Source organism: Zootoca vivipara, chromosome 3 (assembly GCF_965207765.1).
Source record: "Zootoca vivipara chromosome 3, rZooViv2.hap1.1, whole genome shotgun sequence".
Taxonomy (NCBI): domain Eukaryota; kingdom Metazoa; phylum Chordata; class Lepidosauria; order Squamata; family Lacertidae; genus Zootoca; species Zootoca vivipara.
The window spans coordinates 382,604-401,339 of NC_142586.1; the positions used below are offsets into that span (position 1 = coordinate 382,604).

The 18,736-nt window shown below is 44.1% G+C and overlaps 1 protein-coding gene and 1 long non-coding RNA gene across 3 annotated transcripts in view; both read right to left on the reverse strand.

Annotated features, from left to right (window-relative positions):
- Nucleotides 1–18,736, reverse strand: part of LOC148686118 (uncharacterized) — a 312,355-nt gene that overhangs the window by 45,025 nt on the left and 248,594 nt on the right. The window lies entirely within an intron of this gene.
- Nucleotides 331–18,084, reverse strand: EFHC1 (EF-hand domain containing 1). 2 transcript variants are annotated; one of them, XM_035110405.3, is made up of 11 exons: nucleotides 17,967–18,084; nucleotides 15,385–15,606; nucleotides 12,748–13,035; nucleotides 11,653–11,802; nucleotides 10,649–10,841; nucleotides 9,675–9,895; nucleotides 8,420–8,560; nucleotides 6,898–7,111; nucleotides 6,107–6,254; nucleotides 4,214–4,427; nucleotides 331–494 (listed from the first exon to the last, which is right to left on the reverse strand). In XM_035110405.3, the coding sequence occupies exons 1-11, from the start codon at nucleotides 18,027–18,029 to the stop codon at nucleotides 423–425; spliced, it is 1,926 nt and encodes a 641-aa protein (XP_034966296.1). In that variant the 5' UTR covers nucleotides 18,030–18,084; the 3' UTR covers nucleotides 331–422. The 2 variants fall into 2 exon arrangements, with proteins under 2 accessions (XP_034966296.1, XP_088521607.1); XM_088665481.1 differs by lacking the exon at nucleotides 4,214–4,427.

The following is an 18,736-nucleotide window of genomic DNA, read 5'->3' on the forward strand; positions in this document are numbered from 1 at the left end:
TGCACCCCCTTGCCAATCAAACAGCAAATGTGGTTCAGTACAGGGGGATGTTGCTGAACATCAGACATGGGGGTCACTTCTGGAGTAGGAAATCTAATTAGTTGTGGTAAGTGGCATAGTAAAGTAAAAGGGTTTATGACTTTCCTCCACATCTAGGTCCAAAGGCCTCTCCCCCCCCACCCCCAATATCTATCTATCTATCTATCTAGTGTGGTTATAATTTTGGGAACTGTTTCTCAGAAGGTTTAAGGTATGCAACTGGAATGAGCGTGCAGTGACGTCCGTTTCTGCCAAGTTTGCAGGATGGAAGGAAAAAGAGACCAGAGCAAGTGCACAAGAATTAGCTCAGTTTAATCCGTGTTGATCTATATGCAAAAGTCCTCGCTGCTGCTGCTGCTGCTGCTTCTTATACCTTTTGGTGCTCATCCCTCGAAAACTCTGAGAAAGTTGGGATATCTGATCTGGTTTTCACCATGGGAACAAAGGGCGATCAGCTGGAAGAGAAAAGGAAGGAAAGTCAAGTAGCTGAAATAATCTGGTAATATTGCCATTTCACTAGCAGGGGGCAGCTTGTAATGTATTTGATATTCAAGAACAAATGCGGCTCCACAGTGGTGGGAAATAGTTTGTCGCCAACAGGAACCCTGAAAAGAGTGGGTCAGGCTAGTAGTGCAATTGCTTTGTATTCTCCACACATGCACACACAATCAAGACAAATGAGGTCTGAAAAAACGGCACCTCCAAAAACCACTTAAATGCAAAGAGCTCACAGCAATGTGGATACTGTAAAAAAAAGGCGAATGAGCCGCAGAGGGCAATTCAAGAGAAAAGGGCTGGTGTGGAAGGAACCCATATCCAAAAAATCCCAAGGATCGCTACTTCTAATTTCCTAGGAGAAATTAGGCAAATGGCATCTGAGAAAACAAGCAATACACCTCACCAAGTGAGGGATGCCCTCTCCTAAATTTATGCCAATTCTAATTACTGCAACTTGAATTGTCAACAGACCTCAGGCTAAGGACACTTCCAACATGGCAGCAAAGAGAAAGCTTTGTTCACTCATTATCTACTATTTATTTTAAAAATAAAAGTAACCCAAAGGTCATGAATACTTTACTGTCTCTGTTGATTTTGACTTGTTCCCAGACCCTTCACTGTTCACCAACAGAGAAGAGGAAGTTACAGGTAGGTAGCTGTGTTGGTCTGAGTCGAAGCAAAATAAAAAAATTCCTTCAGTAGCACCTTAAAGACCAACCAAGTTTTTATTTTGGTATGAGCTTTCGTGTGCATGCACACTTCTTCAGATACACTTGAAACAGAAGAGTCAGATCCTTATACAGAGGGTGGGTAGGAATGGGTGATGGGCTGATGGGCGTGGCAAACCTGTAGATGGCTGTTAATGGCGCTAAAGAAAGCTTGATCATGCATGCGCCTCAGCCCTTGCTTTCCCCCCGCAGGACCAATTGCAGTCATCAGCAGTCATTAACAGCCATCAAAAGCATTTGATAAAGTCCTATGGATATTTATGAAAAAAGGTATAGAAAAATTGGGTTTTGGAGAAAAATTTGTAAAAGGTATAGGAGCAATTTATAATAAACAGAGAGCCAAATTGATTATAAATGGAGAATTAACAGAGGAAATCCAGATACAAAGGGGAACAAGGCAGGGCTGCCCCCTTTCCCCATTATTATTTATCCTGTGCTTAGAGTTTCTGCTAAAAAATATAAGAGAGGATGAGAGGATTAAAGGAATAACAAGGGGAAGAGACACCCATAAATTAAAAGCGTTCGCTGATGATATCATTCTTACATTGGAGGACCCAGAGGAAAGTGTACCCCAAGCATTAGCGAAAATTAGAGAATTTGGGGAGTTGGCGGGGTTTAGCATAAATAAAGATAAAACGAATATGTTGGTCAAAAATTTAAGGAAAGAGGAGATTGAAAGGTTACAAGAGAGAGTAGGATTGAAGGTGGTTAAAAAGGCTAAATATTTAGGAATTTGGGTTTCTAATAATACTAATAATTTGGTAAAGGATAATTACGTCAAAATTTGGAATGAGGTTAAAAAAGATTTAGAAATATGGAAAAGATTAAATTTATCACTTCTGGGCAAAATAGCGACCATTAAAATGAATGTTCTACCGAGAATGCTGTTCATATTTCAAATGCTCCCCATCTTAGGAACAGGAAGTGGAATTTTTAAACAATGGAATAAAGATCTATCCAAATTTATATGGAACAATAAACCAGCCAGAGTAAAATTTAAATTATTAACCGACATAAAAGAGAGAGGAGGACTGGGGCTCCCTAACTTAAAAATTTATCATGATGCCGCAAGCCTTCTTTGGATAAAGGAATGGATTACCTTGGAAAATAACAAACTACTAGATCTAGAGGGATTTCAAAATAGATGGGGTTGGCATGCCTACTTACAGGATGAAAAGGTAAAAATACACAAAGGGTTTAACACGCATGTTATTAAAAAATCTCTATTGAAGGTATGGGAAAGACATAAACCTCTGTTGGAACCGAAGACACCAAAATGGTTGTCACCTATTGAAATAATAACAGTGAAAAAAGTAAATAATGATGGAAAATGGATAAAGTATAAGGACTTAATAGAGGAAAAAGAAGGGGTATTTAAAATTAAAAAATATGAAGATGTTAAGCAGCAATTGGCAGGGTGGCTCCAATATTATCAATTAAATAGTAGGTTCCAAGAAGATATGAAAAAAGGAGGGTTTATGTCCGAACCATCCCTACTTGAAAAAAGTCTATTAAATAGTGAACGGAAAATTATATCCAAAGTGTATAACACCATTCTAGAATGGGAAGTGAAGGATGAAGTCGTGAAGGAGACAATGACGAAGTGGGCAATGGATCTAGGGAAAGCAATAGAAATGGATAAGTGGGAAAAACTCTGGAGTGTAACATGGAAATTCACGGCGTCAGAAACAATTAGAGAAAATTTAATAAAAATGTTCTATAAGTGGTATCTGACGCCGGTCAAAATTTATAAAATGTATAAAGTTAAAGATAATCATTGCTGGAGGTGCGAAAGAGAAGTAGGTACGTTCCTACATATCTGGTGGCTGTGCCCAAAAATTAAACCCTTCTGGAATGGAGTGTTAGAAGAGTTAAAGAAAATATTTAAATACAATATAAAGAAGACTCCAGAATCTTTCCTATTAGGAATGGTTGAAGAGGAAGTGGCAAAAAAAGATGAAAAGATATTTTTATACTCGGTAGCGGCGGCGAGAATTTTAATTGCAAAATTATGGAAAAGTAAGGAAGTACCCACTATTAGAGACTGGCAAGAGAAATTAATCGGATATATTGATTTAGCGAGATTGACGAATTCAATTAGGGGCGGTTCCAATAAAAAATTTATTGATAATTGGGGAAAATTTGGAGTATATTTAAAAGAACTTGGGTTTGAAACCAATATTTTGTAGTATTCCAAGGAGGAAAGTTAATGTAAGCAGTAGGAGGATAAACAATTTTATAGTCAGGATAGAAGAGAAGGGGAAGTCGAATTACAAAAGAAGATGTGAAGACAGAATGGAAGATATATAAGACAAGTTGACGATATATTTGAGAAGATGGAGTAAGTTTTGTTTGAATTTGTATGATTATCTATGTATGTATTGATTTTGCTTTTATTTTAGAGAATTGTTTTGTTTTATATTGATTTTAAACTTAATAAAGATTAAACATTAAAAAAAAAAAACAGCCATCTACAGGTTTGCCACTCCCATCAGCCCATCACCCATTCCCAACCCCCCAACCCCCACCCTCTGTATATACATAAGGATCTGACTCTTCTGTTTCAAGTGTATCTGAAGAAGTGTGCATGCACACGGAAGCGCAGACCAAAATAAAAACTTGGTTGGTCTTTAAGGTGCTACTGAAGGAATTTTTTTATAGTGAAGAGGAAACTAGCATTGTACCAGAAGTACATTACAAATTCTTTTCAAAAAAAGCAGTGCCACTATTTGCTCTTGTTTTATGATTCCATCGCGGCCCCTGCTGCCGACCACATTGCCTGCCCTTGTCGTAATGTTGGTATACGATATGATGGAAACGGACTCGGAAGTGAGCGCCACTGAATTCATGAGAATACGTGTGCACCAGACAAGCGGTCAGATTAGTGCAAATCGCTGCCGTGGCTTTCTTGGCAAAATTCAGATACGGTGACTATTCCTACTCCTCACCTTCTGGAAAAGGGGGTCATCAACAGGCACTTTGAAGTGTTCACAGAGGGCACAGAACTCTTCTCTGCTGAGGAGCCCTGAGCCATCTTTGTCTTGCTGGAGGAACGCTGCCTGAATGTTGCTGTCTGGCAAGAAGTTATGTCGCCTCATGTGCTCCTGTATCTGCTCAATCAGGACATCCAGCTCCTGCTTGTTGGGCCCATCTGAAGCTAACCTACAAAGGGGGGAGCGGACGTCTTTCACTGGAGCCGGCAAGTACGTCTCCTCCGTTGCGCCTGCGCCTGCCTGGCTTGGCTACCATGATCTCGAAAGGCTTACGTACAGATCATTAGGGCTGTCACCTTAAAGATGAACAGACTGGGTGTTCCTTATTCACCAGCCTGTTAGCGATTTAAAATTAGATAAATTTGCATACTGGCGAAACCTCAACAAAGACATTCAAATTACTATTTAATAAATGAAATCTGCCAGAAAGTCCCATCTTAAAGGGTTTGTTGTTGTTCTAACAGAAACGCAGCAGCTTGTTCCTAACTTGCAGCCCCGCTGATTAATCTACTAAATTTTTTAGTGAATCCACCTACGAGAGAAAATGATTAAGACTTGTGAATCATAAACACTCCTGTGACAAAATTTATCAGAACTCCGAGTAAGGTAGGAATTTTGGGTCCTATTTTGCAGCTAGACAAAGCTTTCTGTTTTTCCCGTGTCTTTTCTGGTTAAACTGCACAATTCCTAAAGTGGGAAGTTGCACATTTGACTAACAAAGGTACACCAAGAGTAGCCAACTGTTTCCTATATTGGTTCACTGAAACAACTAGGACCAAATAGTCTCCTTTTCCTCCTAGATATTGTTTCCTTCCTCCACAACTTCCAATAGGTGTCACAATTTGAGACTGCAGGTGGAGAATTGCTCCCCAGCAACAAATAGCACCCTGCATGTAAAAAAGGAAAACCCCTCAACATTAGGGTAGAAAGGTTTAGCATGCACCCTTTAAGAGTATTCAAAATAAGACATGCACACCTTTGAAATGTTTGAATGGACATGATTAGAATTGATGGGAAACTAACGTAAGCGTATGAAGTGGAACGGACTCCCTCAGGGGTTGGACTGTTCTATGATTCATTTTAAATGCCCTAGGCCAGGGGTGGCCAACTCCGAAGAGACTGCGATCTACTGGCAGTGATCTACCCCCTTTTGGGGGGTTCAGGTCAAAGTTGTTCAGGTTTTTTTTTAGGGAGGAGGAAAGCCCCGTTTTTTAGGAGTTCAGGTCAAAGTTGTTGAGATTTTTTAGGAAGGAGGAAGGCCCATTTTTAGGGGTTCAGGTCAGAGTTGTTGAGCTTTTCTGAGGTGGGAGGAAAGCCCTCTTTGGGGGGGGGGGGTGAAGGGCTAAAATGTTGAGCATTTTTTAGGGAAGCCAAAGTTGTTGAGCTTCTTTGGGGGGGGGGAGCCAGTGATCTACCAGTGATCTACCACAGGCGTCCAGTGATCTACCAGTAGATCACGATCTACCTGTTGGACGTGCCTGCCCTAGTGAATCAGGCAAAATGCCCACCTAGACTAGCACCCCATTTCCCACAGCAGCCAGCTGGATGCCTACAAGACAGGCCATGAATGGAAAAGCTCTCTCCCACTCTTACTCCCCAACAGCTAGGAAAAGACGAGTAGCAGAGGTTCCCTGTATGTGGCCTGAGGATTTTCATAGTGTCCGAGGGACTGTGCTCCAATGATTCCCTCCCCGTGGTGAAGACGGGGACATTAGTCTGCACAATGCATAGAATGGCCCTAGGATGGGCAAGGATAGCGTCACGCTAAGAAACATGGAATGAAGCTTCCCAAGAAGAATCTAAGGATGTCTGGAGAAACGTTTGCACGGGTTTTCTTTAAAAGCTCACTTCTTTACTGCTTCAGCTGCTGCCAGGCGAGGCGCGAAGTGATCCCTCATGGACTGCACAACGGCTGGCGGGAAACTCTCCGAATTGCTTTCCATATACTTCAGGACAAATGAATCCGCATCTACGATGACGAACCTGTGACTGAACACTGGAATGAAAGAAAAGCCAACCAGCGTTCACCATTAAGCACTAGCTGCACGATCAAGCACTTTCTCTGGGAAATAAGACGTCCAGTCCAAGGTGCCAAAGTTTTTCATCTGATCCTGCAGCTTGGCAGTCTCCTTCGCTCTGCAAAGTGGCCAGAGCCAAACTCAGAATAGAACCTTGCATGCCTTACAATCACCAGAGAGCAGAGAATGGTTCGGTTGTGCCCGGTTCTACAGCTTTCTGGCAAGTCCTCTGCTGAGTTAAAACAAGAGGATGGACTGGCTGCATTTTCTGCTTCCGTCTCAATTCCTTATTGAGGGTAGTGCAAAAGGGGTCTGGAGGCCAGAGACCTTAAAGGACTCTGATTCCTCAGCTAAGGGTTCAGCAATGCTTTAGCCAGATTGTCAGTTCTGAGCTAGTTGGGTTTGAGCACTGTGCCTCACGAATGCAATGGAAATTGGACAAAACGCTTCTAAACGGTCTATTATGACTTCAAGATTTATTATTCAACTGCATGCCAAGATATGGAGCAGCACAATAGCAAAGGCAGACTACATTCTGGATAGCTAACAGAGAAAACACCAGCAATATTACTGTTTTCTACTAAGAGCATCTAATTTACTTACCTGCTGACTTCTACTCACCTTCCACCATGGCTCCAATGGTGAAATCAGGCGGCTCATAGTAAACAGGGTTGTCTGTAGTGGACTCTGGCTTGCACACCCTGGTCTTGGCTAGGAATTTGCCTCCAATTCTTCCTGAATTGCGCACAGGTCGTTCATAGATACTCATCATGTCGGTGGCGAGGCAATAGGAGAGCACAAAAGGACGCTTGCTGTCTTCAGGATTGGGCGACTCCTAAAGAGATTACGTACAGAGATCACTGCACTGGGAGCAGCAACAGGCAGTGTGGTTGGAATGGCACCTTGCACCTGACCTCCCCCCCCCAACTGCACTGCCACCCCCACCCCATCTGTCTCTCCATCCTGGTATATAGCACAGCAGCACCCCACCCCCCTGTTCGCTTCTGTCAGACAGGAAACAACTGAGCTGGCTAGAAACCTGCTTCCAATAAGCTAAGAACTCAGAAAGGCTCCTAAGAAGGCTCTGAAGCACTGGCTCCCAACCTTTTTTTGGCCATGCCGCACCTAAGCAGCTCTAAAATCCTGATGCCTCCTCCCCCCCCGTGACATATAATTCTTATTATTCAAAAAGTGAACTCCTATTCACATGGAGGAAGCCTAAAAGGCCATTCATTATTATTATTTTTAAAAAATAATCTTTATTGAATTATTACAATCAATACACTTCCATCTCATACAATAATACCAATTATAATACCAAAAATACATTACAATACATCATCGTTCCTATCCACATTTCCCACCACCATTGCCCCCTCCCCTCCCCCCACTGACTTCCCTCCAACGCTTTTCCGACTTCCATCTCAAACCATTATTTCCATTTTATGCATTCTACTTTCATCCTCGCTGTTATGCTGCTGCAGATTAAAACTCCTCAGCACAGGGAATTTTGCTTTTTGGCTTATACTTTAAATGCCATGTGCATTGACGAAGAAATAACATCACTGAAAGGATACCCTGAGATGTTGAAAGCACCACGAAAAGGGTTAACATTAGGACTGCAAGCCTTAATGAGAAGGTTGATCAATGGCTGCTGCAATCCAAATGCCTTCTGCATCAAGACTGGGCAGCAGGGTGGGTGTCCCTCCATTCAGCCCTAACGGTCTCTGCTTGCAGAGTAATGCCAATATTGCTCTACTGGCATGGACCTCCCTGTTCCACCTGCTGAAGGGATCCCTGTGTGTGGCAGAGCATTCCAGGCTGGGGAGGGGTTGAGCCAGCTTCTGATCTACTGGGTCCTGAGCCCAGGGCACTGCCATCACTTGTTGGCATCAGGCCAAATCTGGGACCTGCCTGTTCCCTTCTGCCCCAGCCAGCAAGCGGCAGCAGGCCAGGTGAAGCAACGTCCCCAGTGCCTCATTTAGGCTTCACCCCTGCCTAGACACTCTTACTTTTGGCGTAATCTTCCATGCTACACAAAAATCCAACCATTTGGGGGTCTGAAAGATTGCCCTTAGAGATGAGAACACCCAGTCTCCAAAACCCCATCCTTCACTCCAGAAAGCACATCAGGATATCTCACCATCCTAACCGCATAGCGCAACACTTTACGGTCATTCTCTAGCATCTTGAGAACGTTTTTCTTGGGCGCTTGAGGAATCAGACTGAAGCAGTTTTGGAGAGAGTCTTCAAGGAAACCATAACCGTTGTACGGAGGGATTTCCTGCAGAGGAAAAAAGCCACAAATGAAAAATTATAGTGCAACGCTATGCAACTTTGTTCACAAGATGAGTGGACTTCATTCACTTTGCACCTTCTGTTTTATCACCATTATCCTCTCTTACAGCAGAGAGGAAGGGGGATGTGACAGTCCCCTGTCAATACCCTCTGAGGCGTCCCAGCTAACTTCATCCCCAAGTTTCTGCTGATGTCACATCTCTGGTGTTATGTCAGTTGGCAGACCATCCTTTGTAGAACTGATCATCCGCTGCCTGTCTTGTAGAGCTGATTTGAGTTTTACTAAGGGACCATATGAAGGGACCCAGGTGGCGCTGTGGGTTAAACCACTGAGCTTAGGGCTTGCTGATCAGAAGGTCGGTGGTTCGAATCCCTGTGACGGGGTGAGCTCCCGTTGCTCGGTCCCAGCTCCTGCCAACCTAGCAGTTCGAAAGCACGTCAAAATGCAAGTAGATAAATAGGAACCGCTACAGCGGGAAGGTAAACGGTGTTTCCGTGTGCTGCTCTGGTTTGCCAGAAGTGGCTTTGTCATGCTGGCCACATGACCTGGAAGCTATACACCGGCTCCCTCGGCCAATAATGCGAGATGAGCGCACAACCCCAGAGTCGGTCACGACTGGACCTAATGGTCAGGGGTCCCTTTACCTTTACCTTTTTAAGCAGAGCTAATGACAGCGGATGATCTCCCAACAGCTGTCAATCAGTAGGCTATCCCATTTTTGGAATGAGATACTCATTAGAGGTGGCTGCCCTCCAACTTAACATGAAAATGCAGTTTGTCCAATTGAATTGGGGAGGGGGGAGTGAGGATGTCTCTCTGATGTGCAGCCTTAGCAGAGCCCTTGTGATGGTTCAACATTGATGGGGAATAGATGCATAATCATTTGGCTGCAGAGCTAATGCTAAGCTAACCACAAAAAAGGGACCAGAATGCTCTAGGAATGGTTGCTTGCCAAGTCTCCGTTAGCAGAGAGGTGTTTGCATACGGCCCCCTGCTCAGTTGTTTCCTTGCAAGCAAGCAGGGTAGGGATTGGAGCCTTAGCCTTGAGTCAAACACACGATCGCTCTTCCATCTTCCCCCTCCTGCTCCCCGCCATTACCTGCTTGATTTCCTCCGGAGGTGGCTTCCTTACATCGACTGGATGGAAGTCGGTGATGCCAAACTTATCCTGATAAAACTGCCGCGTGAACTCATCACAATCATAGATGAAAAAAGAGCGCCCAAGGAGGGTAGTGGATTTGCCTACGGCAAAATCTTTAGCCGTGAACCATTCCAGGACCTCCTGATCAGAGATCTCCAGCACACAAGTTGGGAAGGATCCTAGCGGAAGAAAGAGGGTTAGGTGTGTCCGGTCTCCCATTACTCCTAAGGAAGGAAAGTATTCAGCTGTCGAAAGAAGTACAAAATATCTCCGGGGACAAACAGTCACAATGGCGATAACACTGCACTTAAATGGGACAGGCAATTTTAAACCGATCAAAACTGATCATGCTTAGACTCTGGAAGTAATTTCCAAAGGATCTCAGACTGTATCATCAGGCAATATTTAGCAATTCGGAAAGACAAGCATACGTTTAGGACTTTATACAGCAATGTGATCAGAACAGGGTATTTAACTGGTATGGTGGATAACTTTGCTTTAACCCCATTGCATGCGAGAAGACCTGTCCAATTCTACCACATCTGTCTGAAAAGGGGTCCTCTCCCAGCCTCACACATACTTCTCATCCTGGCTACTGCCTGCTATAGATCAAGCTCCCACTTCCCCATATTAATGCCTTCAGGGCTGTTTTCCAGCCGGAGCTAACCAGAACTCATCTCCAGCACCTCTCGGGGGGGGGGGGGTGCCATTGCCATTCTAAGAGAACAAGGGAGAAGTTCATGGTGAGCTCCAGCACCTCCTTTCCTAGAAAAATAGCACTGAATACGTTCCTGGTATACAAAATGTTAATGGGATTCACACTGCACCCAAATACTCTTGCTTGCACACATACCTTCTGCACGCCAATTTTCCCCAGTTAGGTATTCCTTTTACACATTAACCCTAAAAGATAAAGCACAGGTGCCCTTTACCTTTCTTCTCTGCAAACTTTTTGGGCAGGTGCTGACGCCTTATCAGCACAGGGAAAGGGTCTCGGCCGTCATTCCGCTCATGCACCTCCCGGACCTCCACTGTGTCATCTGCCAAGTAGTAGTGGATGATGAAACGCCGGTTCTCACCAAACATGCTCTCGGTATCATCCCAGGTGGCATAGAAGCGAAGGACCTGTAAGTCACAGGAGGGGCCAGAACTCAGGGTGAGAGAGAACAGACTTTGCTCAGCTACACGGAATCTCAGCCTCCACTGGAAAAGGCCCTCGGGGGTTAGGGACCCTAAGAAAAAGATGCAATCAGAGGAGGTAGCCTTAGATGATGATGATGAAGATGAAATTATTTGTACCCCACCTTCTCCCCTGACAGGGCTCAAAGGCAGCTTACAGATAAAAACCAAGTATTGCTAAAAGCACAGGAAAAACAACAACTAAAACACAATTAAACATTAATAGAATTAAAACTACATGCAAATAAAAATCTGTTTAAAACATGCTGAATTGGATTTAGATGGTCTGACTCGGTATAAGGCAGCTGTGTAAATCATAAGAGAATGCCAGTAATAAGCCCAAGTTCTAAATAAAGGAAGGGGGAGGGGGAGGAAAGGAGGAAGGGAGAAAAAGAAAGAAAGAGGAAAGAAAGAAAGAAAGAAAGAAAGAAAGAAAGAAAGAAAGAAAGAAAGAAAGAAAGAAAGAAAGAAGCAGAGTCTCTGTTTCATACAGGCACATTATTATAATTATAATTATTATTCAGACTGCCTTTTTAGTGTTTAATCTTCTCCTATTTTAATTGTTTTGTTTACTTGCATGTTTTATTGATTGCTATTTTCTTGATTTTACCATAGGGGGCTAGTTTGCTGCTTTGAATTTACGGTGTAGTAGTAGTAGTATTAGTAGTATCATCGTCGTCGTTGTCGTCATCATCATCATCATTATATAGAAAGGTGTTTTAGAAAGAATCTGAAATAGAACAAACCAGAGACTCACCTTCTTGTCAAAGGCCAAAAACTGCTTGAGTTGGTCGAAATCTGAGGGTGTGACATATGTGCGCAGAGGCATCCTACGCAGCTCTGTGTAAGGGTCAAAAATCATTCTCTCTGGAGGGTTCAGTACTATTCCCTGGCTCTCCAGAAAAGTCTAGGAAAAGACAGCCATGTCATTAATACCGGGCTAAAGAGAGCAAGGAACTGCAGAACAGCAAAGGGGCTTCGATTTACAAAATCTCCATCCAAGGAGCAGTTTAATCCAAGACAAGGAACTCACGAGTCACTTAATATCAGCAGCCAGAAACATCATGACTAGACACTGGAAGGACCTATCAGCGGTGAACACAGACAGACCACTGGTATCAAAATGTATGGGAAAGTCGACCAACAAACTTAAATTAGAAAAGGGATAAGCAAAGGAGGATGCCTTCACCCCGGTGTGATTCCTGTTCATCACACAACACAACACAACACAACACAACAACAGCATACAAATAAATGTGGCTCACCTGACCCAACCACCTGTCTCCCCAAACACATACAAACAAACCACATTGCAATCAACAGAACACAACCAACCAAGCTCAGGAACCCCCTGATCTATCACAATATTGGCAAAAAATAAATATATATATAAACAAGGACCTACCCACGGGATGCTGACCCAACCCCGTACCACAGGCACGGCCAAACATGGCCCTCCAGCTGTTTTGGGACTACATCTCCCATCATCCCTAGCTCACAGGACCCGTGGTCAGGGGTGATGGGAATTGTAGTCCCAAAACAGCTGGAGGGCCAAGTTTGGCCATGCCTGCCCTAACACTACACTAGGCAACAGAACAAAAGAACAATACAATACACACCTCTCTCCCCCCCTCCTTTCCCCCCCAACTGCAAGATGTCTGTGACAAAAGTGTCTCGCTAAATGTAAATGAACTGTGAAAAAGACTCTATGAATTGAAAGGGGAGACAACAGATGTACTGTACATTCCCCTGCCTATCTGTTTTGTAACACGTATATTGCAATACTGCGATTTACTCATTTCCTATTTTTCCCCCAGTCACTTCTGGAAATTAGCATCCCAGGTGCCAGTACCTCGGTGAAGGCGTCACAATCAACGATCCGGAAGGTCTTGCCATAGATAGTGATGTTGATTCCTCTGTTCAGGTCTTTCCAATGATAATGGTCCCCGCGATCGTTCTTGGGCAGACGTTGGCGTTTGATGAACTTGCCCTGGGGAATCCCAGAGTTTTCCACAATGGGCTCCATGACAGACATGCTATCGTCTTCCAGGTAATAATAGATGCCCACTTGGCGGATGCGGAAGTGCTCTTCCGTAGATATGGGGACATCTTCCTGAAAGTAACCGTCAAACTTCAGCACCTGCGGGGGGGAAAGAGCCCCGTGAGACACAAGGCATTTTTCTTTCATGGTAAAATAGCAGGAGACACTCTTGCAGAAGGGTATGTCGTTTTAGGAGGTGAAACTTAATTTTTGCAAAGTTCTTTAGTGAAGGGTCTTAAAAATACGTTTTTGAGTGTGAGGAATTCAAGTGTGCTATTATTTTTGTGCTTGGACAATATTTAGCTTGGTAAGTCTACGTTTGATGGAGAAGCACATAAACTGCTTTTGGAAAACCAAAGAAATTAAATTTTACCTTCTCAGAATATCAGGTAATGCAAAATATATAATAATATTGATATTAATATATAATATAACTGCAAATACTTGCCAGTCTTTTTTTAAAAAAAATTGAAACATTTCAGCATACAATACAACAAAAAACAAACTAATCTAGATAAAAAGAAAACAACCAAAAAGGAAAAGGGGGGATGGAAAGCTCTCTATCAGAGAGAGGATCTTAACCCTTGTCTCACACAAAAGGAGGTGGAACACCCAAGCTCTTATACATAATATAACTGCAAGTATTTGACACTTATTTCTATGCAGTTTTGCACACAACTAAATTATTTTACAAAACTAACATATTAATGTAACCAAAACATCTTTTGAATTCCCAAGTCATGGTACAACTGTTTTAGCAACCCTGGTTTTTGGAATTTGAAAGCTGAAAAATTCAGCATGCTCTTATCTTGTAGGGAGTGGATCCTGCGAGAAGGTGAGCACATGGGGACATGCTAAACCCAGGAGGTATAAAAGGATTTGGTGTCTCTGGGAACAGGAGGAAAGCTTCGTCCAACATGAGACCAACAGCAGCAACAAGCTGCTTAATGGTCTCCATTTCCTTTAGTCCTCTGAAAATAGGTCAGAATGGGCCTAAGATTTGACCCTGAGGTTAAATGTCTTTTGACCAAGAGGAGTTTGGAGAAAATAAAACAGGAACTTTCTTTCCCCAGCTCAGGTGATCATGGAGAATGAGCTTGTTTGGCGTGCAATTATAGAGTATACTGAATTACAGGTAGGTAGCCGTGTTGGTCTGGATCGAAGTAAAATAAAAAAATTCCTTCAGTAGCACCTTAAAGACCAACTAAGTTTTTATTTTGGTATGAGCTTTCGTGTCTGAAGAAGTGTGCATGCACACGAAAGCTCATACCAAAATAAAAACTTAGTTGGTCTTTAAGGTGCTACTGAAGGAATTTTTTTATTATACTGAATTAATTATATTGTTTATATTGATATGAGCTGCCTTAAGGTTTAAAGAGAAAGGTTGTCTATAGTAAGTGTAGAAACCATAGCTGCCAAGTTTTCGCTTTTCTCGCGAGGAAGCCTATTCAGCATAAGGGGAAATCCCTGTAAAAAAGGGATAACTTGGCAGCTATGGTAGAAACATTTAAATCAATTAACTGCTTGATACCAGCAATAAACAGCTAATCAGTCCTTAACTGTTGCTGAAAATGAATGCCTGTACTTTCATATTATTGCCCGATTTGTTCTGGAAATGCTGCCAGTGCTGTGTTCAGAAAACACCTAATGCTATGGACTATCCCAGTTTGCATTCTACCTGGATATTGATCAAAAATTAGTACCTCAGAAAACAGGTAGTGATTTTCTCATAAAAAGCATATAATTTTATCAACTGCATGGTGTGAAGGAAACCACGTTTTCTCCCCAGCTGTTTTTTGCTCTGTGGAGGTTAATTCCTGACTTAAGCTAACTACATGCCATAGATTTAAAGCACTTGATTTCTCCAAATAAGCCTGGGAACTGCAGTTTGCCCCTCGCAGAGCTGAACTTCCCAGCACCCATTAAAAAATACAGTTTCTGGGATACTTTTGGGGGGGGGGCATCACATGCTTTAAATGCATGGAGCCCTCTTGAGAGGAAAAAACAGCTGGGAAGAGGCGATTTGGGGAAGGAAACATGGACAGAAAGAACTTGCCCTTAGTAAACTTTAAATTGTCGTCCTCCCCATGGCTGGGATTCAGCTGTGACTCAGTACTGACACAAAACTCTGACACCTGCACACCTAGATTAGTCCACAGCACAGTTCTGAAAACATCACTTCTCTTGCCATCATTAATCCAGCTTCTCTTCCAGCTTCTATTCAGAGTGGCAGCCTTCTAGCCATGGTCTCTAGAACTCTTAGGACACTGAAACAGCATAGTTCTCTTTCTAAACAAGGGATTTCTTTTTCAAGCCAGGCCTTGGTTGTCTTTTTGCCAAAGACATATTTGAAAATAATGTTTTCTAAAATCGATCGTTCCCTGAGCTTCCCAATAGACACCTTTCCAGAACTGGGCATTTCTGAAATGAGATGTTTTTGAACCATACCTTTTTGTCAAAAGCCACATGGGCTGGGATGAAGTCTGAAGGTGGGGCTTGCTTGGCTTGGCCGTAGGTTAAAGTGGGTCTCTTGTTGGCCAGTTCATCCAGTTCAGCTGGGGACAACTGGTTGACATGCAGCCGTTGGCCGCCGATCCCTGTCGTTGGAAGCCGCTTAAACGCAAAGCCATTCTTGTAACCCAAGGTCTGAGAGCGATGAAAGGCAGTTTTCTAAGGGAAGAAAGAAAACCAAGAGGCGGATGCGGGACAGATCACTGCCATTGCTGAGCGAAGGTGCATAATGTACAGCAGCTGGGGGCGGGAACACCCTGCATAATGGGATAGGGTCAGAGCACATGCTTGGCATGAAATTGGGGGGGGGGGTGCATGAGTGCCCCAGTTCCCAGCTGTGAAAAAATCTTTAGCCTTCTCACCCACTGCTTTTTCCTGTAAGACAAATTGCAGTCGTTAACAGTCATCAACGAGTTCCCACACCTATCAGCCAATCACCCATTCCCACCACCCTCCTGAGAATACCCCTCCCCACCCTCACACTATATATAAGGGCCTGGAGACTTCTGTTTCAGTGTATCTGAAAAAGTGTGCATGCACACGAAAGCTCATACCAGTGACAAACTTAATTGGTCTCTAAGGTGCTACTGGAAGGGGGGGGGAATTTATTTTGTTTCGACTACGCCAGACCAACACGGCTACCTACCTGTAACTAGATCTATTGTTTTTAAATGATTTGTTAGCTGTTTTTCATTTCATCTGTAAGCCGCCATGAGCCTCCACCAGGGGGCAAAAGGTGGGATATAACAAAATATAGTGTTGCACGCCACCCCAATCTCTGAACAATGCAAGATCCGAGGGGTTCCACGTTCCTTTCCGAAATGAGAGACAGCGGAGACTGCACTGCCTTTATGATAAATGGTTTACTTACACATCATAGGTGCCAACTCCCTGGTGCCCTGAGTGCCCTAGCACCCACAAAATCCCCCATGAATTTCTGTGACGGGGCCATGCACGCTGCATGGCACCCATGACCCTGGGCACCCACGGTTGCAGGGCCAAGTTGGCACTCCTGTTGCACAGATATAAAACCCACACCTGCAATGGAGGGGTTTACCGGCATCAACACCCCAAGAGGGTCTTGTTTCTCCTGGGACTGCAGTGGAAATCCACCTTTGCCCTGCCTCTCTGCCTGCTGTATTGCTTCTGGCTCCCTTCCCTGCACTCCCCTACCCTCTGGCCTTTGGTCTTCCTAAGGAACAGACAGTGGAGGGAGGGAGGTCCATTGGCCCATTGGCCCTCTGGCACAGAGCCGCATCCTTTGTTCCCTTCAGGACCCAGCCTGAGCACTGCAGTCACAGACACAGGGTGCCAGGATGAGAGGGGACAAAAGAATAGTAGCAACATCAACATATATATATATATATATATATATATATATATATATATATATATGTAAAGGGACCCCTGACCATTAGGTCCAGTCGTGACCGACTCTGGGGTTGCGCACTCATCTCGCATTATTGGCCGAGGGAGCCGGCGTATAGCTTCCAGGTCATGTGGCCAGCATGATAAAGCCGCTTCAGGCGAATCAGAGCAGCACATGGAAACGCCGTTTACCTTCCCGCTGTAGCGGTTCCTATTTATCTACTTGCATTTTTGACGTGCTTTCGAACTGCTAGGTTGGTAGGAGCTGGGACCGAGCAACGGAAGCTCACCCCATCACGGGGATTCGAACCGCCAACCTTCTGATCAGCAAGTCCTAGGCTCAGTGGTTTAACCCACAGCGCCACCTGGGTCCCATATATATATTTCATGTTGCCACCTTTAAAAACACCTGTGCCACAAGACATTATTGTGAAAATAAGAAATGGGGGGGGGGAGGCGGTGGGTTTTTTTCTGTCCTCGCTCAGGGCACCCTATTCTCAAAGCCCACCCAAGTACAGTACTTAAAGGTTGGATCCGTGAATTAGAAGGGGGCCAAGGCAGTGCCGGATTTACATATAAGCTACACAAGCTATAGCTTAGGGCCCCCCTCTCTTGGGGGGCCCAAAAAAAATTTAAAGGAAAAAAAACTGGATGTACATTTCCAAAATATAAGATAAGAAACAAATAAAATAAAACCTACATCATTTGAAGTTAGAGCTTAATAATTATTTCACGATTTGTTATATGTCTTCTTAATTGTATTTCACTATTAATATACTTCTTCTTAATTGTATTTCAGTTCAACAATTACTTTGATAAAATACATATCCTGTTGCGTGCAAATGGCTTTAGATACCTATTAGGTCCATAAATTACCATATAGCATATATTCAACCCAAAAAAACAGCCGCAATTGGTTGTTGACAATTGACAGCTGGACATACAAAGAACCCCATTACCTCCAGTAGCTTAGGGCTTCATCAAACCTAAATCCGGCCCTGGGGCCAGGCATTCAAGCCCACCCGCTCCCCGCAAAGACCCTCCTTGGAGCTACTGTATTCTGGTCCGCTTTCTCCGCCCGGCGTCCCGGGGAAGGAGCGCGGCTCCGGGGCCCGCGGGGGTCCAGCGGCCGCCGGGGCGCCTGTGCTCACCGTGGGGTCCCGGAACGACGAGCCCGGCAGGAGGGGCAGCCCTTGCACCGGCTGGGAGCTCATGGCGCCGAGCGGCGGCCAGGCGGCTCCCTTCCCCGTTCGCAGCCGAACAACACGCGCGTTTCCTCGGCGACCGTCGACGCGCCGCGCCGCCCAAGCGCGAGAGAGATGGAGCGCACCTCCTTGCGCGCGCGCGCGCTTTGCGCAACCTCTCCTTAGGCTGCTTCTCGCTCCCTCCCAGCAGAAAAGTCGGAAATGTGGGGGGGGGGGGAGAGACGCAAGAGACCTCGACCCCTAGGAGTTGGCACCAATGCTTACAGTGTAATTTTAGCATCGTGGCAGGTGCTTCTTATGGGAAAAAAACCGCTTAGGACCGGATAGCACAATATGGGATTGAGTGTGTTTCTTTAAAAAAATACTCTGAATTTTTTTGTAGATGAAGTTTAAAAGTGACATGGCATTGTTAGTGAAACGCCCCCACCCCTACCTAATTTGCAAGGAAGAGAGGCAAGACTTCCATGGAAAGTGAAATTGCTTCCAGGACAATTCTCACCATTCTGCCAAGTTCATTGCTGCTTCCCCACCAACCACCACCTCCTCATGGAACAATTTCTCCCCTAGGTTCCACTAAAAGACTTCTCTTTTCTTTCAGATTCAGTGACAAAATATACAGCTGGCTGAATATTTATTTTAAATTTCTCAACTTTTATTTTTGATTCCATTCAACATTTGTTAATGCAGTATAAACAATACAGACTTCAGGAGATAAG

Bases quoted from the DNA above. Each gene is read 5' to 3' on its own strand.
- EFHC1 (XM_035110405.3), bottom strand. From the start codon at position 18,029: ATGAGCTCCCAGCCGGTGCAAGGGCTGCCCCTCCTGCCGGGCTCGTCG. The intron at 7,112-8,419 runs GTGAGATATCCT...TAATCTCTTTAG, and splicing joins TGCGCTATGCGGTTAGGATG to GAGTCGCCCAATCCTGAAGA. The intron at 495-4,213 runs GTGAGGAGTAGG...TTTCTCTTCCAG, and splicing joins ATGACCCCCTTTTCCAGAAG to CTGATCGCCCTTTGTTCCCA.